The sequence below is a fragment of the Choristoneura fumiferana genome, chromosome 11, assembly GCF_025370935.1.
Source record: "Choristoneura fumiferana chromosome 11, NRCan_CFum_1, whole genome shotgun sequence".
Taxonomy (NCBI): domain Eukaryota; kingdom Metazoa; phylum Arthropoda; class Insecta; order Lepidoptera; family Tortricidae; genus Choristoneura; species Choristoneura fumiferana.
Genome location: NC_133482.1, coordinates 482,076 through 508,961, shown reverse-complemented (window position 1 = coordinate 508,961; position 26,886 = coordinate 482,076). Strand labels below are relative to the sequence as shown.

At 37.6% G+C, this 26,886-nt stretch overlaps 3 protein-coding genes across 7 annotated transcripts in view; all 3 read right to left on the bottom strand.

Moving 5' to 3' along the window:
- The window catches only part of LOC141432433 (high affinity copper uptake protein 1-like), a 39,858-nt gene extending 34,350 nt beyond the window's left edge, over nt 1-5,508 (bottom strand). For 2 of the 4 annotated variants that reach the window (XM_074093989.1, XM_074093990.1), the window contains exon 1: nt 1,521-1,641. The gene's annotated coding sequence lies outside the window, so the exon portion shown is untranslated. Of the gene's footprint in view, nt 1-1,520; nt 1,642-4,014; nt 4,101-5,391 lie in introns of those variants that run through there. The other 2 variants (XM_074093992.1, XM_074093991.1) reach the window with 2 other exon arrangements.
- The window catches only part of LOC141432432 (ADP-ribosylation factor-like protein 2), a 221,445-nt gene that overhangs the window by 136,447 nt on the left and 58,112 nt on the right, over nt 1-26,886 (bottom strand). The gene's annotated exons all lie outside the window — the stretch shown is intronic.
- Nucleotides 17,693-26,886, bottom strand: part of Poxm (paired box pox-meso) — a 36,059-nt gene continuing 26,865 nt past the window's right edge. Inside the window, exons 3-5 of one of the 2 annotated variants that reach the window (XM_074093986.1) lie at nt 22,623-22,755; nt 22,171-22,413; nt 17,693-21,092 (exon numbers count right to left, since the gene is read on the bottom strand). In XM_074093986.1, coding sequence (XP_073950087.1) covers nt 21,015-21,092; nt 22,171-22,413; nt 22,623-22,755 — 454 coding nt within the window. In that variant the 3' untranslated portion in view covers nt 17,693-21,014. The remainder of the gene's footprint in view (nt 21,093-22,170; nt 22,414-22,622; nt 22,756-26,886) is intronic. The other variant, XM_074093987.1, reaches the window with a different exon arrangement.

Sequence of the window (26,886 nt, the reverse complement as noted above, 5' to 3'; positions counted from 1 at the left end):
CAGTTTAGGTTTGCAAGAAGCACTCGATTGACTATTTCAGTTTTGTTAGTTAACGAAACATTCCTAAAGTAGGTATGTATGTCCTAAGGCATAATATTTTTTATCAAAATCTTGAATGCATATATCTAATTACAAATGTATTTTTTTTTTTTAAATGTAAAAAAAATTGAGCATAAAAGAGTGGATGTTATATTCTACCTATTTGATACAAAAATTACCAAATTTATCGCAACTTTATGGCGGAAAACTTATGTAACATACAAGAATTTAACAAAAAAACTATATCTATTTACTAACACATGTTGTTTCTCGATGATCAGCGCACCCTGTGCGCACCTACGTAGGCCTCTTCTGTCAACTTTGTACTTTTAATCCTCAAAATTTGTTTTGTTACGGCGGGGTCCATCAAATTATATATAAATATAAAAAAACCTCTTGTTCAGTAGCAAAATGTTCAGACTACTTCTAGTCAGGTACAATGACGTTCTCCATAAGCCGTTCTTCGAGTTTGGTCGCCCCGTGAACTCAATAAGAACGCGTGCGCATGTTAGTAAATATAACATAACAAACATAACATAACCGACCAGATTTGATCTGCGGTTGCGCAGCGCGAAGGCCGCGGCGCTGCGATGGCGTGCCACATTCACCAAAAACTGAGGTTACATTGATTTTTCATTAACTTATCGTCTGAATAATATAATTAGAAGAATAAAATGCTAGGCGCCCGAGCTTTGCTTAGAGTTTTTTTCACTTCAATTTTCACCATAACTATGTTTAGGGAACCTTAAATGTTCTGAAATAAAGATATTTTATTTTATTTATTTTAAATCTTGTTTTTTGGGAGATAATATGTGTTAAATATATACGTATCATTAATAAGCTTTAAAAGAAAAACGTAAGTATACTAAACAAGTATAAAAAACAACTTCCTTCAACCTACACTATCAATTCAAACAATGAGAGTACTATCAAAATTAATAAATATACAAGATATAAGTAAGTTACTTTAAGATTAACCTAATAGGGTTTTTAATCTTAAAGTAACTTTATTAATACCTACTTACCTATGTATAGTTCGATATTCTGTTTTTGTGTTATGGTGAAAATAAAGATATAAGATAAGACCAAACGGAGGTATAATAAATATAACCGTACCTTTTCCGAAAAATGCTAATTAGTGTATAATTTAAGTCACGTGTCTCTTGATAAAGAACATAAATTAACAAAATGCAAAGAGATGTAGAGCGGAACCAAAATTGAAAATACCACTTATTGTCACCGATCGAGTACCTAGTACCATTAAAAAAAATACATTGTGTCATTAGAAGTTGATGAGAGGAGATAATGACCATTGTAAATAGACAATCGAAACGAGCAGAGCAGGCATGTAAATTATTATAATTTCATATTACCAATTTATCACTATTAAATAACACACATTTAACACACTAAAAGTATCTATGAAAATACAATCTCGAGGCCGTATCTGGAAATAACGTTCAATTAAAATATGAACTCACCAAAATATCAGCAATAAAACACAAACTGAGATTATTTTTTGAGAAGCACGAAGTTTGGTACGCGCGAAACAATCGAGGCACAACAAATAGCAAAGCGTGTTCTCTCGGCGGCGCGCGGGCACGGAGTGGCGGGAACAGCGCGGGTCACCGCGCCCGCGCTTCATTATAATAATTACCTAAGTATTATAATTACATACTCATTCACTAATTCTTACAGAGTAAAATTTCGATTGTTTACTTCAAATCGGTTTTTTGTTATTAATTTATTCTGCAGTCACTAATAGTGCATTATTATCTGCTACAACGGAGCTTGAAAAAATTACTGACATGTCCTCTCGGCCTTAGAAATACAGGTAGAGCCCTATCAGATGTGTGTATGTAAACTCTTTATTGCACAAAATATATAACAAACATAATTGACAGACATTGAGATATGAACAAAGGCGAGCTTATCCCTTTACGGGATTTCTACCAGTCAACCTTAGATCAAGATATCGTCAGATATAATCCCTCTAAATCTCTCTATTAATTTAATTTTGAATTTGAATACGTGTATTTTTATGCCCGAATATTTTTGTTCATGTGTTTTGATATTATAAAGGAGTAATTTGTTATATATTTTGATTTTTGTAAAAGTGGAAACTGTTATGTCTTTTATACTATAAATTATTTCTAAATAAATAAATATTGGTCGTAGTGACTGTACATACGAATCAGATGCTTTTAGAGGTTAATTGTACGATCTAATTTTCTTTTCAATTTTAAAAATACTCGTTTTATGAACATTAGATAAATACTATTGTTTAGGCTATTTTAACCTCCTAACGCCCAAGTCAAATTTTGTGGCATTTCAATGTCAACTTTATGTCATTTATGTCAAAGTCAAAGTATTTTATTTGTTAAACATAGGTATAACTGTATACCATGGTAAAAGAAAATATTATGATAGAGTTTGATGTTCAAATTACAATTAGTCCTTTATAAAGGACTCTGGGCGTTAGGAGGTTAAACGTCTCACTGGAAAAAACAAGCCTCTCGGAAAGAATATTAGGCAGATAAATAAGATAAAGAACATTCAAATCTGTTTAATTTTTGTACGCTTAGTGCATATTTAATTAAATTCGGATACTATATGTATATGTATATACGGATACGGTTTGTTTTATTTACTTGTAAATTTAGATTTAAATGCATTCTTTGTTAAGGTTGGTTAAAATTGTCTATTTCTTATTTTCATTCATCATCACATTCAATCTTAAAATCCAGAATTTCGGGACCTGCACAATTAAATTTTTAGATGCCTTCAAACAAACAAAACTTGTCGATTGAATTGGCAAATATTAGTAACATTACAGATCTATTGCAATACTTTATTTATTGGTGAATCGCGTTTAGGTAACTCATGAATAAAAGTATTATATTAATTGCTTAGTGTCAACGTCTACTAGGCACCATTGACGTCGCAGCCTACCCGTGTCGTGTAATATTTGCCCCATAATGAATCCCTGGCTAAGATTTATCGAAACGGTACAGCACATTAATATGGAGATCTAGTACACATCGCAACTAGACCGCCTACAAAGAACCATCATACGAAAAACCCATTACGAATCTATTGTAAATAAATAGTCTACCAACATGACACGGCGTCGTATATAAAAACTTGAATGTCGTATGTTGAATACAAACTATAATCCGACCAACTTATTTTTTCAGTTAAGCGTGGCAATGCTTGTTAAGTAATGAGTAGATGTTAAACATAAACTCGTTAGTTCAGTATTTGACCACCGGTAATATGATTTGTAATGTGCAAGAGTCGAAATTGGTCAGTCTGACGAATAGGAAGCGAGAGTGATGTAACCTTCGAGTTTGTGCGGGCGCTGATTCGGAGGCAGTACACCATGACGTTGAATGAGTTTGAGCGCATGCTGAGGCACTGGTCGTAACTGTTTATCTTGACTTTTACTTTCAATCTGTAGTCGATAAGTGCCTTACCGATTTTTGTGACACTTCCTACATCAGAAAAACTATCCAAAAGCGAGTCGAACTCTTGCACTGTTGTTGGTTAGGGATCTATGAATATCCAGAACTAGCAGAAACCGAGCCTGAGTAAATTGTAATGCAGTCTGGGGTACTTTTTGATTGGTTACTTATACATATAAAGGTGTTCGTAATTATAGTGATTTCAATAAAGCAATTTAAACGGATTAAACTTTCCGATATTTCGAACTTTTTTCATCATTGACCGCTGAAAAAAGTACGTATCATCGAAAAGTTTGAAGTTTTATTTAATAAAAAAAAAAACTATCGATCTGTCAATAGCCGCACGCAAAATTCCGGGCCCTAATTATTATCTAGCCTGGATTGACGTCCCACCGCTGGGCAAAGGCCTCCCCCATGTCCTCGATTTCTCCCGATCCAAAGCAGCCTGAGGCCAGTCGTCGAGTATACGTCCAGGTCGTCAGCCATTGATAATAATATCATAAAATCCTACCTTTTATAAATATCGTCAGGGTTCGACGGCGGAGCGAGTGAGGCGTGTACTGCTAAGCATCGCCTCAGACATGGTTATTATACGAGTAGATTGTAAAGTAACATTTCTTTGTTATTGAAAGCGCCCCTCTACCAGTTATCTGATAATCGTTCAGGGGCCCTACATAATCTGGCTGCCATACACGCAAGGTCGATGGTGGGAAAATCTGTTTATTCTAATTGCACTGATAAGCAATAACTTGCATAAAAATCAAGAAAAAAAATATCAAAAAGTTTATTCTATAAGCAGGATCAATGGACATTTACATGTCACTTTTTTGATACTACCATAGGTTCGGACCATCACTGCCAAGAAGAATAACAATGCCATCTGATCTGGCCAAGTAAAGTAAATTAGAAATATTTTAATATAAAAAATACAGGGATGTACGGAGTCCCTTGGTTCAACCTAACTAACTCCAATGTTTAAACACAAAAAATAAACTGTGTATAGCTAGGTTCAGTCGAAGTGTACAATTCTTCCACCGCCAAAAAGAATCGAAGAAGTATATAAAATCTTCTAAATGCATAAATTACACATCAATGGCTCAGGCTCGTTCTGTCTGTATCCTAAAATGTCTGCTTTTCAAAATGGCCTTCTTCCCGCATTGTCACTTTCCGAATCAAAATAGCAGTTACACACTTCAGTTAGAAATCCCAAGTACCTATACTCACTCCCGTAACGTAATTCGACGCTTAAATGAATACATAATGATGTTTGCTCTATGTAGAGTCTAATAACGCTCCAAAAATGGGTTAGGTTAGTTACTAACTACTTGTTAGTACTGTTAGTACCTAATATTTATATCAGTTTTTTTCCATAAGAGGAGACAAACGAGTTGAGGGTCACTAGATAGGAAGCAATCACCGCCGCCCATGAACACCCGCAACATCACCAAAAGCCGCCCGATCTTCACTCAGTCATATCACATAGGTACTTACCGTAAGGTCGGAGCACTTCGGCCCTTAAGGGTTACTTTGGCCCTTGGATATAATGCGTACCTGGTTTTATTATTACTTTGAGAATATGGCTCTCTGCCATGTCACGCCATGTGGTTGATGCTAAAATTGATCGATTACGTTTTTGTGTTTTTATTTTACGCTTTATTTTATGTTTTTATGTGGTTTTCATATGGGCCAAAGTACCCCGACCTTACGGTAAGTACCTACTCATTTGAGAACCCAAAAACACGTAACATGTTAGTTACGAATGCTTAGCAACGTTTATACATCTATCAACTCCAGAATTTCTGATTCCCGGCGCGTAGGTAAGTGTGCGAATACGTAATTCGAAGCCAATATAAATGCACATTTTAATTTTAACTTAAAATAAGCTCACCTGAATCCAAATTTAGTTTTATCGCTTGAATCCGTCGAGTATGTTCGATAAGTGATGCTAATTTTATTCCAGAATTGATTCTTGCAGTCTCGTAGGCTGCAGATTCCCTCTTCGTAGTTTAACTTGTCTGTAATGTAGAAAATCTTTTGTTTTATACAATGCACGCTCTGTACATGACTAATTGATATGCAGATCAAAATGAATATGACGGTTTTGATTGACTTTACTGTCTTTATTGCTATTGATCATTGAGTTTTACAATTCAATAATAATGAAGAAGTGAACAAGCTGTTACTGTATACTAATGCTAGTAATTACTTTAGGTAAATTGCCTTAGTAAAGCTTTACAACTAACACTAGGTATGTAATTTTGTTTTACAATCAACTCAATGTCTTTTAGAAAATATACTTTATTGAAATGAATATGAAGTAATTTAAGATTAACGTGATTTTATTGGCTTGCTTAATTACTTTACTTACTGGGTAGTTTACTTATGTACTATACTTTTACCGATAATTACTAACTTGTGTTATTATTATTAGGTATTATTAATTTATTTTTGATTAAGGTATGTACGTACATATAATTTCAAAAATTTATATTATTTAGGCCAGTCCAGGCCGTCCTGTTAGGGCACTCAATAATTAAAACTAAATTTAAGATTACGTTACGTTAAAACGTTACGCTGTTACGTTAAGTTATATTATTGTGTTAACTTTGTATTAGCTAAGTTTAAGTTTAATTTAACAATTAAATCTACACCATTGCAGTGCCCATCACGGGGTGTGATTTAATGTTTTGTGTTGAATCAGGGCAAATAAAAATGTTGTAGTCACATATAACAAAAATAAAATAAAAAAATATATGTACTTATATAACATTTATACATAATATGTAGAAATGTTATCGTGGTATGTATTTCCTTCCGTAACCAATGTCGTCAGTTTTTAGCCTCTCCTGCTGTCAATGAGCACATTTTTTTATAATTTTTTCATAGATTTGAGTATATGACGGTATACTGTACAAATTTTGTCACGGTGTTAGGTACCTAACTGATGGTAAAACTACACTCCTAAATTCCTAAAGACTCAAAGATGCGAGCCCGGGATCCAACCCACCATCCTCTGCTTGAGAGACCAAGGTTACCACAAAGCTACTTACTATGATTTTACTTCCCAACAATAATCTTAGCTTATTATTGTGCTTTAATTTGTTACAATTATTAATTTTTGAGCGACATTAAAGTCACGCGGTTGGCTTAGTGTCACGTCACGTGATCACACGCATCCGTTAGAGATTTAATCAAGCGCGATAATTCGAGATGCGCGGGCGCAAGATGTCAATTACACATAATCTGGGGAGCTGTAAGGAAAATACAGCCCGGGTTTTCCTTCCTAAGCAGTTATTTACTCGTTTTTGAGCCTGAGTCATCAAATATCGAGTGAATTAGAAACTTAGATTGTTGTGGTTTTTTCCTGGAGATGTTATAAAAAAAAAGTTTATTTAGCAAAGTACCTGCACTTCTTACAGTTAATGCGATTCATCTATCAGACTCCAAAGTAGACACAATTATGACATGCAAGAATGCAGTTATAATGTATTAACCTACCTTTGATTCTCTTTTATTCCTTTACGTAAATGTTACATATGTATGATTAGGGAAATAGAAAGACACGTGTTGATGGAGTGTGCATTCGGAGCGAGGCCCGACGGCAGCGCCTGGGTTTTTAAACGGATCCGAATTGCTACTCGTAGCTTGTCCGTAATGTCCGTTGTCGGCACAGGTATACTACTGAACCAACTAAATATCCATGTGAATAATAATAATAATAAAGAATCAGCAAGTCCTTATCAGATATCCAAATTTTTATGCGATATATGTACTCGTATACCTGTAGCTTTGTGTCGAATATATATTTTGATGGATTAGATTACTTCGTCTGTACACAACTAGATATTATTATTTAATGACGTACCTAGGAATGCCTAGAGCACATATTCAACCGCCGTCAGAACGCGTCACATTGTCTAGAAGAATAGCGATTTGTAACAACGGTTCTCCCCCATGCAATTTCTATCTGGTCACCCGTATGATGGAGGTGGAGGAATGATTCACTGGGACTCTCAGTCATAGCCGACAATTGCGTCTTTAGTAACAATGGTTCCGTAGTATTTCCCGCACCGAATCACCCTAACCACAGTTAGAAAATCACACTCAAGCTGTGATTACCTTTGAGCTCCCGATATTGCGATGCTCCTACCAATGACATGATATCCAACAGACTTGTGGCGTCGACAACGGTCTTGTTTAGTCGTTCCCCCATGACTATGTATGGTGGTCATCACGGGTGGTCTACAGTTGGAATAGATTATTTGTTTCCATCGGCTTCTGCCCATGGCAGCCCAGGTGACTGTACTAAATCTTGGTGATTTTGAGTTAACTTGATTGATCCATCTGGCAGGAGATTGGGCTGGTCTTGTTGTCGTGGTAGTAGATGAGTCGAAATATCGAAAGCTAAAGTATACACGGTCTGCATCGCGTAGCACAATGTCTAAGGTCTTGAATCGTTATATTGATAATTCCCACAAGTTTAACGTATCAAGACAAGTTTACCTCTAAAGATTTCGTGGACTGCCAGCAGCGGCGGGGTCTGCGCACGGCTGAGTGCGAGCGGCGCGGGCGCACTATAATGCGTCGTGCGCTAACGTGCGCAAAGTTTGAACTATTGAAAAAAATATAAAGATAATGATAAAACAACGCATAGAGTATGATAAGTTCAATCTTAACGTAGTTCGTAGTCATTACACTGGTAGTACACATATTTGAGAACAATTTATGGTGAATGTAGATACTTTTGCTAAGCCACCTTTTCAATTGAAGCCGACGAATATTGCCATAGATACGTTGCTTGATGTTCAAAGCAAAACCGTCCCATAGGGGCACACGGGATCCATTTCCTAGGGTCCGATCTCACTTGGCTTATTATCCGATATCGATTTCTTGAACTAAAATACGTTTTTTACTGTCAATGATTTTTATTACGTTCCAATGGGGCCGCATATTAATTGGTGGCCAAGGGCACAGAATAACTAATAGTACTACGAGTACCAAGGGCCCTGCCATAAACTAATAATTATGGCTCTGGTTCAAAATGTAGGTACCGAGTCTAATGCAATTTTGATTTCCAAATTCCAATGAAAAATCCTCTAAGGGACATTTAGTCAAATATGCCCAACCATCCGGTAAGATATTCCGGTTTACATATAACACTGTGCGTCGATCCAGTAGGTACTTATCAAACCTCTCTAACATTTTACAGCGTAGGAAAGTTTTTTGATAAAAGGAAGAAAGATTTTTTCATATAGTTACGTAAACCTAAATAATCAACACCAAACTGAATTTTTAGGTATTTACAATACAATACAATACAATAACTCTTTATTGCACACCAATACAGTAAACAGTATAGAAAACACAAGTATATACATAGAGATTTTCTAAGGTAAGCAATAGGCGGCCTTATCGCTTCAGAGCGATCTCTTCCAGGCAACCTTTACAATGGACAGAAATAAGGAATACATAAGGAATATATTTAGGGCGATTATTCGAGCATTTATCTGGTAACATTTTTTACGAATTGGCTGAAGATTTTGACGTCGTTTTTACGATTATTTGTTAGAGTTCCTGTGTTTTTACCAAATAACTAAAAAACTGTATCAGAATATTCGGTCATGATTACAGAAGAGTGTCCAGAAAAATGGGACGGTTGAAACGCTCGAATAATCGCCCTTTAATACAAGCTTTTTTTCCTGACGGTACTTGTTGACGGTTGTATAGGTACTTCCGTTATCATCCAAACTACATTTCCGTGCCAAATTTCACGTCAATGCTATTACAGTTTAGGAGTTCCATCCTGCGGCGACGATGCTGGCGCGTAGGTACATAAATTTCTCTACCAGATAATTTGTACTGTCACCAAAGGCTTTAACGTCTACCACACATTGTAATCACAATCGTTTTCACTAATTCTTTCTGTTACACGATATAAGACGAGGATAGAAAGAGATAGTAATAACCTTACCAACAAAAAGTTAGAAAACCCCCGACTTTGTCACTTCAAAGTTCAATATCTCAAAATTGTTTAATAACCATCGCTAGAAAACTTGCTTTCAACCTGCCTGTTTAAGAGATACGGTGCCACAGACAGACAGACACAAATAGCGGTCAAACTTATAACACCCCTCTTTTGACGCCGGGGGTTAAAAACGATCGCGAACGTCAACAGTGCATTAAACAATACGGCATCAGATTTACATTAGCAGGTAAGTATCTAGTATACCTACCATCGGCTCAATCGAACGCTAAGAAGTGGACGAAAAATGGTTTAGGTAAGTACATTCCAGGACAGGTAGGTATATAAGTACAAAAAACAAAACAAAAATATTTTATTTCATAAACAAATTATGGTTGTCATTGTTCATAATCGGCTGATGCCGCATTTCACAATCGCGTCCTTAGTGACAGCAGCGGGCGCTGCGTCTGCGCAGGCCGCGCACACTGCTGCTCGATGGGGAACTAGATATAGGTACGTCTTTCTAAAAAAAAACTTTTTAGTGCTTATTTTTTAAGCCACATCTGGAAAAATACCACATAACATCATTTTGTGAAAGTTTGTTTACTATTTCACACTAAAACGGCCATAATGTATCGTTTTCCATAATTTTCATTACCTTAAACCAAGTATCTGGTTTCTGAAACAGTATTTTCTTCAGAATTGATATTCTATAAGATTTAAAAATATCCTGAAAATGCTACGGTGCCTTATATAATTATATTTTATGGCAAACGTTGGTATGGCAAACGAAATTATGGTATTAGTACCTAACATAAGTATCCATTTTTCTATGCGACTAGTATGAAAAAGTGGGTACATAAGGGAACCGACCGTACCCAAGTGAAGTGATGCGATAATATATAGAACTCGACCGTAGTACAGTCAAGTGCAAAAATATGTATCTATCCGAATCACTCAAAACACTTTATTACGTCGCAATAAGAGTCTGTTATAAATTTTCGAAAGGTTAGGTAAGTCCTATGAACAACGTATAGGTACATATTTTGACGCTATATTTATGCCTTTGACTGTACCTACTATATACGACACTCCTGCCCTTAGGTACATAGCTACGCCTTTTGGGCAGCGTTTTATTTAAAGGATCCCATCCCATAGTGTGCAGTGTGCGACGCTCGCGCAAGTCTAAGCGACGAACTTGAGTATCGGAGGTATTAATTGATATTAAAGCTGTTGATAGGGAGATTGGTGCCGCGTGCAAACTGTCTTAAGTGGAGGTTATAAGAAATTAAGATTGGTTTTTTGGAATCTTTTTGTATTTTTTATTTCAATTCCAAATTTTTACTTTTACGGTCATCCCGTAAAACCGAAATTGAAAATACAAACTGAAATATAGATGCACAGAAAAAACAGAAAAATAAGACCATCACTGGGAATCGAACCCAGGTCCTCGGTAATCCGTACCGTGTGCTATACCGCTACACCACTGATGGTCAACGGTACCGACACGAATTTCCCTATGCACCTCATATCTCAGCTTGTTATAAGAAAGTCAAAACTTTCATGAAAACTAAAAATAAAAAATGTTTTGGGCGCATTCAGAACATGCATTCTTTGGAAATCTACGCAAACCATTTTAAGTGGACGTTAACAAAAAATCAATACTTTTCTCATAACTTTAACAAAGTGAAAAATATTTTTAACTATTTGAATAAAAAGTAATATCTTTTTTTTAACAGTTTAAGTGCCAGTCACACGACACTATAGGGGCCGTGTGCACGAAGGCTTTTCGACTAGGCATCTTATCAGATACAATATCTTAAAACTAAGATACCATTAGGTATATAGCTAGGTATATAATTATGATATCGAAAATACAAACTGAGACATGGATGCACAGAAAAACCAGAAAAAGAGACCAGCACTGGGAATCGAACCCAGGTCCTCAGCAATCCGTGCTGCGTGCTATAACCCCTACACCACTGCTGGACAGGAATCTAGACACGAATTTTTCTATGCATACATATCTCAGGTTGCTTATTTCTACTTTGCTACTTAAGCAGCAGCACTAGCGAAATCTAGGTAGCGTCGACAGACGTCACACTCTTTCGGAACCAACTGCTCACCCAGACAAGAGGTTTCTGATTGCTGAGGACCTGGGTTCGATTCCCAGTGCTGGTCTCTTTTTCTGGTTTTTTTGTGCATCCATGTCTCAGTTTGTATTTTCGATATGGTTTCACGGGGTAAAAGTAACAAATTTGGAGTTGAAATAAAAAATACAAAAAGACTCCAAAAAACCAATCATAACTTGATTATGATGTTCAAACAAAAATAAGTTTCGCTTGTGGTTTCGCTTAAAGAACTCTTAAGTGCATGGCACAACAGCACTACCCACAAGAGCCGTATGAAAGAAGGCTTTTCAGCTGCTTTATCGCATACAGTATCCTAGTTATAATTATAATTTTGTCATTATAACGTTCGTACAAAACTAAATCTCACTTATAAGAACTTCTCCTTAAGTGGATGTCACACGGCACTACTAGAGCCGTGTGCAAGAAGGCTTTTCAATTGTTTTATCAGATACAATATCGATCATCGATCAATTGCTGCTGGCATCAACACTCGGCTGAGGCGATACTGGCGCGAAGAATAATTGCGATAATTTGTTCTAACTAGGTATATTTCTGTTAATCAAATATCGGATTATATTCTGACTTTGAACGATATCAGCTATCACTATGACCGGGGAAATTATTCGTTATTATTATATTTCACGGTAAGTGTCGTTCAAAGTGTTGTTAATTTATATTTAACATTTTAAAAACTTTGTCTCATATCAATAGTATTGGCGTTTAGTTTACAACTTCCAATGACATCTAGCGACTAGTAGCTGAAGTTTGTGGACAGCGCGTGGGTTTGAGTTCATGACCTCTCATTGACGCCGCTTGGGTTGTCTACTCACCGCTAGATGGCGGATGCTGCGACGGTAGAGCATTTATTAAAAAAAAAACGACGGTAACTAAAGTTATTCAATAAATTCAAATTTCATTGATAAAAAAAACTGAAAATCATTTTTACACTGCTATCAGTTGACGCTATCGGTAGTATACACATTTTAACAAAATTACCAATTTCGTTGCCATGCAATTACAAATAAAAACTAGAAGTACCTAATTAGTATATAATATTAATTTTGTATTTGTCGGATACTGCCTCTCTAAATGTTACCCTTATGACACCATACCGGGTGTGGCCTGTAATACGAGCAAAAAATTAAAACATACCTAGATCGTCCTCATCAAACTAAACAACATTAGTTCAGCGACTTTTAAAAATAATGGGGTCTTTGAATTTTCCCTTTTTCATACAAATTAAATACTGCTATCAATGTACGCCATCCTAGAACACAATCAAGCATTTTGTTTTACATTGCTTCTTCGAATAAAGTTAAAAGTGTAATAAAAATTAAAAAACCTAATTATTTTAAAACGTCGCTGAACTAATGTTGTTCAGTTTGACGAGTATGATCTATGTTTTAATTATTTGCTCGCATTACAGGCCACACCCGTCCGTATATTTAACTTCTAAATGCGAAAGCATGCCTTTAGTCACAGTTGACAGGATCGCTGGACAGGATCTTGAGTCGCACGCATGTCAATTTAATTGATCGTTTTTTGAAATTTATCTCAAATTATAATGCATACTAATACTCTAACTAAAACAAGAATAAGATAAATTATAACCAAAAACAAACAGATAATTTTGCTGTGATTTAGTTACTATTTATTTCAAGTACTACCTATAGCTGTAGATATGTTTCTATTTAATAACCCGAATGAAATGCTAGATGCGAATTCAGATTCAATTCCCGATGTCAGCGTTTCTTTTCTTGTTATTTCCAATGTGTTGTAGATAGTGTAGGAACAACCAGAATGTTAATGTGGCTTGGGACTCGTCAATTTCCTACGATTTCGCGAAGATTCAAAGGAGAAAGAAAAAGAAAACCGATGTTTTGTTACGTGTTCCTAATATACCGGGTGTGGCCTGTAATATGAGCAAATAATTAAAACATAGATCATACTGCTCAAACTGAACAACTTTGGTTCAGCGACTTTTAAGTTATTACACTTTTAAGTTTATTCGAAGAACCAATGAAAAACAAAATGTTCTTGTGTTTGTAGCGTGACAGGCGACGTCAGTTGTGTTCTAGGATGGCGTACTACATTGATAGCAGTATTTAATTTGTATGAAAAAAGGAAAATTCAAAGACTCTATTAATTGACAAGATTTCATATTTCTAAGACTATAATTTGATTCGTTCTCTGTATTCTGTTTGGAAATAGAAAGACACTGATATTTTTAAAATGTCACTACGATTATTAATTTTTTTTTTTTTTAAGATGTGCTTATTCTAAAAGGGCATAACTCCAAAACTACCGCACAGTAGATCCATGCTTTTGTCTAGTCTCTATTAAAAAAAAACACGTAAATCTGACGTAGACGTTGTCAAAATTATATTCTGGTGAAAAAGGCAAAGGAAACATATCTATTCTGTGGTAGTGTCGGCAAATTCAGATATATTTTTTCAATTGTTTGTATTTTTTTAAATATGGAGAAATAAATTATGATAAATATTTTCCCATGTCAGGAGGCAAAACTCTTTCGATTCCTGTAGTAATTTACAGGTGTTAAAAAAATGAAATCTCGTCAATTTTAGAAGTCGCTGAACGTTGTTCAGTTTGACGAGGACGATCTATGTTTTAGTTTTTTGCTCGTATTAAAAGGCCACACCCGGTATACAAGCTAAATTAAGTGTACAGGTAACGGATAAATAGTAAAATGAAATACTAAAATCGGTTTATTAGGTTTTACTTCGCAACTTTTCATTTCCCAAATGTTTAATATTTCTGAAACTGTAAATATTTCAGAATTTTCATAAAACTACCCGAAACTGATCTAAAGGGTCGGACGGCCCTGAAATAAATTCTAAAATATTTACAGTTTTAGAGTTTGCGAAATGAAACAGGTTGCCAAACGTTGCGAAAAGGCTGTATCCGACAAAAATCAAATCATATTTCTTAGTGCTCTACTTTTTTTTTCAACGCAGCTCTAGCTCTTGCAACATCTTTCCCATATCCCGTTTTTTTTTTGCCCGGACCTTGTACTGCGCTATCCCGGGCGTGGCGAATCGCCGTCTTTGTCACCCGAGCCGTGACCCGCCTGCGCCGGCGCCTGTCTCGTGACCGCCGCCGGTTGTTAATCATGGGATGACAACGATGATTGCTTAATTAGAGTGCGGTGGGTTCAAAGGTTACCGCAACGCTGGCATAAGTTCCCGTGATGTCCACAGAACTAATATTGTTAATGCTTATTGAAGAGGAATACAAATATCGCTTGAGATGAAAGTGCGAGGCTAAGAATTAATAAGAACACTTATTATTTATTCGTAGGTGCGAGGAGACGATGGCAAAAAGCCACGTAGGTATTTACTGTCCTAGCTTAGTCTGTAACAAAGTCAGTTATTCAAAAAATGGACTACCTATTATAGAGATTTAAAGTTCAATATTTACGTATTTTACTAGAGAGTTTTGTAGTTTAAATCTAATGATTTCATTTTATGAAAATATTAAAAAAATATTCTATTCTATTATATTCTATTCAATAGCGAGAGAGGCGAAAAAGGACAATGTCTATTATGAGAGGAAACATATATAACTACAATTCCGAGACATGGCTACAATTCAATACGGTAGGTAGGCATGTATTTGACGACTCCTGAATTTGTCATAGATATCAGTCGGGTAAAAAACTAGCTACAGCAGTCCACTGCTGGCCATAGGCCTCTTTCATGGCGCGCCACGACACTGTCTTCAGCCGCTCGCATCCATCCGCCGCCAGCGACCCTTTAAAGGTCGTCCGTCCACCGTGCTTCAGGACGCCCTACACTACGTTAGCTACGCCTAGCCATTAGTTTGCGATTATAATTCTATATACGACTGACTAGCTTATTAAATTTAATGATACTTCTGTCGCCAAACTTAAAATGGGGAAATCCCTTCATCACTATCGTATTAATGACCAAAATATATTAAATAAGAGTATCTTATGAGTCAATCCTGATCGTATCACCGTAATCTGCGTGTAAGCTTCCCTCACTGCTGATAAGCTGATAGCACGCTATCTTGTAACTTGGCTAAACAATATAAAGATTTTTATGACGCAATATTAAGGGATATGATTAAATGAAGTGACGATGTTATATCATCAAGGCCATTGTAGGTCGTGGATGAATTATTTAGTATCTATATAGAGTCGAAAAAACACAGTTTGAGCTTATAAACAAATTGGTTATTTTAAAAAAGAACGAGCGAAAATAAAGTAAATTCTTCTCTTATTGTATTCTACTGGTTATGCCCGCGTTCCACTAAAAAAAATGTTAAAGTTAAAAACAAAATATCTCGGTTCAATTGGCTATATAAGCATTTATAAATGTCAAAAAAATCTAACACTTGTACCTAAGCATATTTTGTGCAGTTCGCCTCTCCGTCCGCAGTAAAAGTTGGACATTACGTGTATACATATTTTTGTAACTTTTGCCGTCTCGATATCTTTGCACTTGACTGTAAGTTTCACCGCTATGTGTGTCTGTCTGTGGCACAGCTCTTAAACGGGTGGACCGATTTGAATGCGGTTTTTTAAATTTGAAATCAGGTTTTCTAGCGATGGATCTAAAACATCCCAACTAGCAAAACAGTCGAATAAGAAACGATTTATTCGGCATATAGTCCTATAACAGCTGAAATTACGTGGCCAAAATACCAACCTGTCGTATAAAAGCGCTTGTCTCGACTATTTAGCAATCACCACTAAATTGTGCTATAATTTAGTCAAATACTCGTACTGTCGCTAGGATTGTTTATGGATACGGTTGCCTACGGCAAAATACAGACACTCGAGATCTACAGCTCACCGTGTACTAGAAAGGTAAAAGTGTAATTTTGTTTGCAACTTGTAGGTAATCTTTCTTCCGACAAAATGGCTTCCGGCAAATGTTGTATTATGAACCAACTTTAGTTGTAACGAATGATTTGCTAGGTTATAAGATTAAAAAATATTCTGTTTTTTTGAAGGGCTCTACTGGAAAAAAAAAATTAACCATCGTAATGTTAACCGTCCAAATCCTTTGAGTCGCTTTTACACGATAAACTTCCAAGCAATCAAACTTTTACATTTATAATATTAGGATTATATAGCAGAGGTGTCGAGGCCGCGGGTTTATGGCAGCCACTCGCAGCCTCCATGTGCCGGCGCGCGCGCAAAGCCGCCGCCGGTTTTAATTAGCCCGCGCAGCTCGAATGTCACTTTACAGCGCCCACGTTTTTTGCACCCGCACTTTTTCCCCGGTGATCGTAAAATTTGTTATTAATACAGTAAAATTTCGGATTAGGTGGTATTAAATTCGAACAAAGCAAGGATTTAATTGGTAATTCGTGTCCGTGCGGTTATTGTTTTCGCCTGTAAAGCCGATTCAGCGGCTCGAGTGGCCGCGCCGCCGCCGCCGCCGCGCGAATCAATTAAAACGCTGAAGATTAAGTATTTTGGTGCGCGGCCGCACTGGAGCGCGGCGGCCTTTGTAATGTACAATGTTTATTGTTTTCTTTATAATTCTTTGACTTTAAACACTGGCTAGTTTCACAATTAGGCAGTGTCTAGGATAAAACATAAATATGCAATTAGATTAAACAGTTTTCAATGATGGTTAACTACCTACATTGTTCACTTACTAAGTACCTTTTATTTTACCTTTTCTTCTTCTTTCATTCAAATAAAAAAAGATAAAAGTAAAGCATATAAAGTTATGAAGGGAATGTATCTGACGTTAAGTCTGAAGTAAGAAAGAAGTGTACCTACCAATAATTGACGCACACGAAATTTAACCGGGCTATATCTGTAGCTGTAAAATAAAAGATAAATATGTACAACATTTATGGACTTTTCTTTGAATTTTAGCGTGTAGTGTTTACTGAGTAAATGTATAATTTATCCTACTACCTGATATACTGAAGTTTACGAATTCTTTTTTCAAACAGACTTCAAAGAAAGCAGATTGTCCACAAACCAAATTGTAATATAACTACTATATTATACCTACGTTTCATTAACTAAGTATACTTAGGTACTTTACGCTTCCTTGTAATAGACAGGGTAAAAATAAAAATATTATGAATATATGCAAACCAATTTAATTTATAAATGGTCGAAATATCCATAACATATGGATATAAATTATTATAAATAACTATAATGATGTATTTACAAAAAGGCACTTGAAAATTAAGTACGTTCTTAAATAATAATTTTGATAGTATTTCTTATCATAATCAGTTGTCTAGATCAGTTGTCAGTTGTCGTTGACCTATTCGTTACAAGCATGACTCAAAAGCATAGAACAGAAACTAATGATGATTACTAAAAGAAATTAAATAAAAATATCCCTTACTCACGGGCGTAACTATCTGATATAATAATAACAGCAAGTACTATTGAAGCAACTGAATTTTCGCTTATACTTAATTAACTACTGTCACTTCCGGGACTAAGCCATGATTTTAAAATTGCTAAAATTACGGCCGCAGGGTGGAATTCGGAGCAAAGCAGCTCCGGTGTCACAAGGATAAAGTATATAAGAGCGACACTGACGCGGCGTCACTACCTACCGCGACGCGACGCCACTATCGCTGTATCGCTGTGTTCGTACACGCTATTATAAAGTTTAATAGAATTTTGAAGGAGCATGACTCTGTTACCGCATTGCTGACATGGCGTTGCTGACGCCAGAACTTTGCTCAAAATTCCACCTCTAAAGTAGTAGTCTACTTGCGCCCACGGCTGCTGCAATGTGTCATAAACGTCGAGGTAACTCTACCAATATTATAATCGTAATATTATTATGGCAATTAAAGGTAAACCAAAAACTTATTGCCAGTGTAAGAAATTAGTTCCAATGAAATTCCGCAACAAGGCGAATAGTCATATATTTCTGGTCAGGCTTTACTGTGGAAACGTCCTACAGTGGCTAGAGACAAAATATCTCTACACTGATTCTCGTTAAACTAAATAAACACTGCATGGATTCTCAAATCTTTCTACAAGCATATATTTCGAATGTCCCCATACATTTGCACTAGTCTTAATTTGGTAAGTTAGTGTCGTTAGTTACATCTAGTTTAAGTACCCACCCTTGTCTTAAAACTAAGAGATAATCAGCACTTACCAACTATGTGTCATTATAAAATATTTACATCATTGCACCTTGAGCACACTTATTGTCAAACGCCATAACCAACCTCTAATTAATTGGAACACACTTTTACGATCCACAGAATGATTTCAAAAAACCGGTCAAGCAAACCAAAAAAATAAAGTTACATTTCTATGTATGTATATCTATGAAAAACAAAAGATATTTTGCGGATGATTATGAGAATAATTTTACTTCAGTTGTGAAGCATTCTATAGGTACTTAATTTTGGCCAAATTTCAAGAATGAGAGTGTTGTACTTAATCTTTTCATTGTAATCTTAATTTTTTCAAAACTCCAATGGATCCAGTATCAAAGTCAACTTGATCAAAAGGATCTTGACAGACAGTCAAACGCACAAGAAATTTATCAATCAAAGGATTTTCATTTTAATTTTGAGATATGGAACCCTCAAAAACACTGCACAAGTTAACAATTACGTGACTCTACTTTTCAATGTCGATTCCATTACATAAGGTAACGCATCGTTACGATTTATCTCCATTCGGCGAGCGCCAAAATCGTTGCGATAGTGAACTGTTAGCGTCATGACGCGAATAGATTAGTACAAACAAATCGGAGCGATAGGGTCCCCCCACATCTATCAATGCGTAATCGGCTTAACCGACCAAAAAACGCTTTATATCCACGCTATAAGAGCGAAAAAGACGTCTTCCCGTGTCGATAAACGTCGTTTCACGTCGGCCGAGCCGATCGACGTCTATTTCGCTCTTATTGCGTGGGCATAAAGAGTTGATTGATCGGCTAAAGCCAATTCGGCGTCGATAGATGTGGGGAGACCCTAAGCCATACTGTACGAGTAGTGTATCGTTTAAGCTATGGTGGCGACAGACTGATAAGTGTCCCAATCATTCTTTACTAGATCTACTCTGGTAATACTTATTGTAAAGATAAACCTTTATGTAATATCTTACAACATGTAGACTTTATACACTAGATAATACTTTCAACCCGCCTCTGTTGGCTCCCAATACAGGATGTCAATTTTTACATGAAAAAAAAATGCACTGATTTGTTTTTTTAAGATAAACGTATGTTGTCAAAATTTAATTATAAACTAGAAACAAAGTACAGATAGGTACCCTGAATTCAATAACGCTAAGTATTTAAAATTTTCTAGCATTAGCTTCGCTAGGGACGTTTGTTTTGTGTCATGTAACAAATCGCCTGTATAAGTATGCCAAATGCGGGGTAAATGAAAAAAAAAACTAGTCTACAAAAATAACCTATTTGATATAAGATTCTTATAAAAACAATAATTTAATGATGTGCTTTATAAAACCTGTAATAGTTCTCTGTAACTTATAACTAACGGAGCTGGTGAAAAATTTAAAAGTTACTCTACTGAATAACACTAAAGCAGAGACCCGAAATCAAAATTAAACAAATCTATCGCTCAATTGCGATATTTAAATCCATGTGCACACATCTCCATACTTAACCTACGAGTAAAATTGATACTTATTTATAATTATGATCACAAAGATTCAATTCGCCTAAAGTAATATTTATCAAAACCCGAAAACGTTTGGCAGTTCGTGGCATTACATTGCGGCTGGTCACAATTACCATCCACTCTCAACTCTCTTATGTCAGCTGCAACATCTGAAGTAGCAGAGCTCACTGTCTATTAAAGTCAACATCAACCACACACAGTTCACATTAGGTACACAGCACTGGTAGCATTGTCAACGATGGCAAGAACCGCATGCCATCTGGACGGGAGGCTCTACTGTTTAAAGCGTCATCATATGTAGTTGGTTGGTTTAGACAATAATTGCCTCCAGTATGTAACCGAGGCCGAGAAAGCTTCCGTTTGGGTGTCACTATTTTACTGTCTCACTGGCAACATGTCACGCAAGCTTTCAATAGTGCCGTAACCGCGATAAGCGCCATCACTTGTTGCTGGTTTCTCTAGCCTCGGTAACTCTGGTTGCGCCGTAACCATGTGCGGCGGTGACAGCTTATGGAGGTGACAGGTATAGTGCGGTAGCGCTGTCACTGGTCGCTGGTTGGTCTAACCTCGCTAGCTCGGGTTGCATTGTAACCATGTGCGGCGGTGAGCGCTTATGAAGGTGACAGGTATAGTGCGGTAGCGCTGTCACTGGTCGCTGGTTGGTCTAGCCTCGCTAGCTCAGGTTGCGCCGTAACCTCTCGCGGCGGTGATCGCTTGTGGAGGTGCCAGCTGTAGTCACCGGTCGTGGTCGGTGCGCGGCGCGGGCGCGGGTCAGAGCGCGTGCGCGTGCGCGTGCTGCGCGGGCTGCTGGTGCGGGTGCAGGTGCGGCGCGCCGGCGTGCTGCCGCCCCTGCGGAGGGACACGTTAGTAGCCTCGTCTAACTTAAAGCAACTGGTGTTAGGACAGAATATCAACTAAACTAAATTAGGAATGTCAAAAGCCAATACGGGTGCCGAAGACTTGATTTTTAACGACAGTTGCTAAGTACATCAGTGGCCGTATTATGTAAGTGTAATACGCTGGTGCTCGCAATCACATCCAGCATTTCTTTTTACCCTCATGGCAGAAAGAAGCAACGACTACGATTGTGATTCCGAATGCGTTAGATAAGAACCTACATATTGCCTCAAAAATGTGTTTTGTGTACTTTTTTTCGTTTACAGGTATTTGTGTTTGTGGCAATATAGCATATTCTTATTCTTAAGAAGGCCACAGAATAAAAAAAACAGTAAACTGATTGTCATTTTTACTTGTAAGGTAAACGTCGGAGTATTCGATACGCTAATGGATAATAAATTACACACTGTTACCTGTATTAGGTACTATTAACATAAAATTGAAGATAGCAATTATTGGGACTCTAACGAGCCCTCGGGCGTTTACTGTAAGTGAAAATAGAAATAAATGACGTCATAAGCTCTACAATGAGGGCTATCGTTTTTGTCTCACTAGATAGCGCACTGTTGCGTGAGGTTTTTAAGTATGGCTTTCAAAGTCAGTTATTACGGGCGTGAAAACAAAGTTTAGATTAAAATCATATTTAATACACCTTAAAACCGTACCATAAAATATCGAGCATGCCACAGTGTTGCATAGTCCCCGTTTTGTTCGGAAAAAAAGGGAGGACAAAGGTTTCCGAAAGACAAAACTGTCTCAAAACACAGACATTCATTGCCCTAGAACGCATATTTGCCATAATTAATTTCAGGTATTGCAAAATATTCACAAAATTATTCTAATTATAAATAAACCCGCGTAGCTCACCCAAAAACTATGAGATTTGACATTTCGGAGACCTCAAGCTACACTAGCGCCTCTAGCGGCGAATTCATACGCGATAGCCCTCATTGACATTAAAACGGTGTTAAAGGAAATTCTGTGACGATTGTACTTGTACACAGTACACACAGCAAGAAGTCCCACCAACCTGCAGATAGACATAATAGTCGTAGGGCTGGTGCAGCGGCCAGCAGCGCTGGGGCGGCACGGGATACAGCGGGGGCACGGGGTACAGCGCCCCCCCCAGCTTGTTGCGCAGGATGCGACTGATGGAGGACACTGAGGGCACGTTGTATTTGTCGCACACGCCGTCCGCTAGCAGCCGGTCGCGGATCTCCCACGCGAAGATGCCCGGGTCTTTCGCTTTTAGTTGCTTTATGTAGGACACCACCTGGGGAGTAGGGTTGGTTGAACGATTCTGGTGATACTTACGTAACGCAGCGCAATAGCAATTCCCGAATTAGAATAATTGGAAGGTACATGAACACCGATTAAAAATCAATGTGTGTTTGTAGCTACAATCAGTGAAGGTACTATAACCAGCTCGGGTTGCGCCGTAACCTTTTGCGGCGGCGACCGCTTTTGGAGGTGAAAGGTTACCTTGGGTGTGGTGACTCGTGGCTTGGAGCCGCCGATGGCTCCCGGCAGTATGGAGCCGGTCTCGTGGTAGCGAGCCAAGATCTTGGACACGCAGCCGTGCGACACGCGCAGCTGCCGGCTGATGTCGCATGGCCTGCACAGACGACCACGTCAGACTACCAGAACCATAGGTACAGAGTTAGAGCTGGGCAAATTACATGCTTTTGGTTTAGTTATAACATCCACCATCACCATCAGCATCTTGCTCGCTAATCCTGCCGTGAAGCAGCAGTGCTTGCACTGTTGTGTTTCGGCATGGAGAGTGTCTTACTCTCAGCCGGTGAAATTACTGGCACTTGAGGTATCCCAGCTTAGGCCTCTAGGTTGGCAACGCTTCTGCAATCCCCTGGTTTTGCAGGTGTCTATGGGCGGTGGTGATCTCTTACCATCAGGAGACCCACTTGCTCGTTTGTCATCCAGTAGAATAAATAAAAAAAAGCTCAAACAAATTAGAACAATTGAAAAACTCCCACGTTGTAATTTCAGAGTTCAATATCTTAAAAATGGCTGACAGATATTGGCGTTATGTAATACATATCGATGGTGGAAGTCTCAATTGGCGTAAGGGACAAAATACCGAAAATCACTTTTAAACATAGAAAATTAGTTTTTTTTCTCTGTCGATTGGTAGTATTCAAGTTACGATACGGCCCTTACTTTTGCTGTTATCAACATTTATTATTTTAAAATAAAATAGCTTAAGGGACATGATATAAAATATTTGAGCTGAAAAATGGCGTAAATGTATTTTTTTTTTAATATTTGGGTCGTAAGGGGCTGTGGCAGTCTCATATGTCCTTTACGACTCGGCTCATGTCGTTAAAAAAAAAACCAACAAATATAATAAAAGGGCGTATGGGTCAATTATTGTTTCATTGCCCTTTACACCCCAACATTTTATAACGAATAAGATAAAAAAGCAAGAAGTTGTTGGGCGTAACCTTACCGCCTGTACCTATTTCTTGTACCTAACATCAAAATACTAACGCGTCTACCTACCTTCCACGCGCCGAGCGTTTGCGCATTGCACATTCGGTCAGTCGTGCCAGACACGTCAAACACGGAGGACGTATTTGATTGCCTACGTTTGTTCTTTGTCAACGCGCGTATTTTTTTATAAGATGCCAAAAGCAAAACAAAAAAAAAAGATTAAGTTGATGGATCCCCTAATGGCTAGACGTCGATCTAACATTTCCGTAATGGAATTTCAGTCAAGGCTATTGAGGTACATTTCTCTTAGCTACTTTGTTTATTTTAAGCTATCCTGACAGCTGTTCTGACAGATCCTAATAAAGGAAGCCTGTGCCCAGCAGTGGGACGTATATAGGCCGAGATGATGATGCATATATAATAATAATTGGCCTGTATAATTAATTAAAAAACAGCAATTTATAAAATAAAAAGTACTTTTATGGGCGTAAGGGGTATAAAAAGCAAGAGCTAGAGTAAATTGCCGCTCGTAAGGGACAGTAGCAAACAGACATTTAAAAAAAAGGTGTAATTGGTACGTCGTAAGGGGCATTAAATAACAGCAACTTATAAAATAAGGAATACTCTTATGGGCGTAAGGGACATCAAAAGCTAAAACTAGAGTAAATTGTTGGTCGTAAGGGACAATAACAAACAGACATTTTAAAAATTGAGGTTAGTTTATGGGTGTAAGGGGCACTTAAAGTAAAATACCTTGCTTGCTTCTTTTAGTTCATTAAAATACCTTGTTAATGTTAGGTCGTAGGAGGTATCAAAACAGATGGCTTTTAGAACTTGTAGTGATTGAAACAACAACTCAAGCAAGCATACTCCCAAATGTGCAAGAAATAGTGCAAGCAAGCATGTAAGAAAGCATGCAAGCAAGCATGCAAGCAAGCAAGCAAGCATGTAAGCAACCACCTAAGCAAGCTTGCAAGTGAGCGTGTAATTTTGTCAATCAAATCAACAAACATGCAATTTTATCGGCCTGGGTTAGATGAACATCGCGGGCTACCCGATCCCGCGATGACCGGTCTATGGTATCTCCTCCAGCGCTCATGAAGCGGGCTGGCGTCCCACTCCCTCACAGCTGCAAGCAGTGTGTTGGAGGAAGCATAAATAGTGCAAGCATGCATGCAAGCAAGCGTGAAGCCAGAAGGCAAGCACGCATGCAAACAACAAATCAAGCAAGAATACTCCCAAATGTGCAAGAAATAGTGCAAGCAAGCATGCAATCAAACATGCAAGCAAGCATGCAAGCAAGCAAGCAAGCATGTAAGCAATAATGCAAGCAAGCAGCGTTAGTACGCCAGTGGTGGTAGTGAAAATCAGTTCATCATCATCGTCATCAACAACATCATCAGTTTGTTTATCGCTATCCTGCCGGAACTATGCTATTTTCCGGGATAAAAACTTATTTACTTGGCGATTTTAACAGCTGCAATATCTTCCTTGACCCTCTCAGCTATAAACAAACAAGTCAGCCATAGCCGAGCATTTGTTGGAGTCAGGACCAAACCACTGGATTGAGCTTCACAATCCCAAAATTCTGTCCACGGAACGTCATTTCTACTAAAGAATGGTACGTGAAGCAGTTGAAATAAAAAAGCATAAAAATGTCAACCGGGACAATGGATATAAGCTTTCATCTTCGTGGAATCCTGTTATTAATAAGTGTCGACGTCGGGATGAGTGTTGTGAGTCGGTGTGATGGGTCACAAATAAAAATCACCAAGTGCGGGTAGTGATAAGAGTGCTGGTACTATTAGTGATCAAGTGCGGGTAGTTCGAAGGACTCGCGCTCATAGCCAAAATACCACAAACGGGACTTATCACGCTATTATTACACAAGTAATATTTACCTCGACGTTTCGGCAACGTTACAGTTGCCGTGGTCACGAGTAGACTGAAGTGTGGGGTGTCAAGTCTGCCTAGCAGCGCGAGTTTTTCGAACTACCCGCACTTGATCACTAATAGTGCCGGCACTCGTATCACGAACTACCCGCACTTGGTCACTTATTAGTCACCCTATCACACCGACACACAACACTAACAACGTCTGATCGTCCCTCCGAACATTCATCCCGACGCCGACACTTATTAATAACAGGATTCCACGAAGATGAAAGCTTATACCCATCGTCCTGGTTGAAATTCTTATGCTTTTTTATTTCAACCGCTACACGTACCATTCTTGAGTAAAAATGACGTTCCGTGGACAAAATTTTGGAATTGTGAAGCTCAATCCAGTGGTTTGGCTATGGCTGACTTGTTTACCTGGCGATTTTTAACAGATGCAATGTGTTCCTTGACCCTCTCAGCTATTGTTCTTTTCGTCTGTCCGATATAGGAACTACCACAACTACAATCAACCCTATAAACACCCGGTGTTTAGAAGGGAAAGACATCCTTGGGTGTCCTAATATGCCTCGCAAAAACTAAAACTAAAACTAAAACTTAAGAAAATGTTTCAAATTACATATTTTTTAAGGGACGTGCAAAAAAATATGGCTTTTGCGCGTTATTTAAATAATTACAGTGGTTCTTTGAGTTAATTCACTATTTTTTTAATTTTATTACTGGAACTTACGTCCAAATATGTAGCAAATAAAATATATGATGTCCTATAAGACCAAAAATCGGTTACTACATTATTTATTTATTTACGGTTTATGAGTGTAAGGGGCTATGACACCCGTATGTCACGGGCGTAAGGGACAGCTATTTTTCTTATTAAGCTTTTTACGAAAATGTCTATAGTTTCACGTTGAAAAGCAAGAAAATTCAAGATTTTACGTAATTATAACGTCCTGCTAAGTTAAACATTAACAATGCTGTGAGGGTTTGAAAATTACCAAAAACTTCTTTTCGCTCTCCTGAAAAGTAGCATTTTGTCCCTTACGTCAATTGAGACTTCCACCATCGATATAACACCCCTCTTTTTGCATCGGGGGTAAAGCAGCGTTTCCACCAGAGAAGTGTGAGGATGTATTGCGAGGATAAGTCTGTCATGAACCAATAGAAATGCTTTATTAACACATCCTAGCACAGCACATCTTTAGTGGAAACAGCTGAGCGGAGCGAAGCGTTTCTATTGGTTCATGAAAAACAAGATTCCTCGCAAAACGTCCTCGCACATTATTGGTGGTAACGCTGCTTAATAATAGCAGTTTCAAATTACACATGTATTTAAATTATATTTGCAAAATATAAAATATGAGATACAATAATTTGGACCTCGCCTTCACGAAAGAGT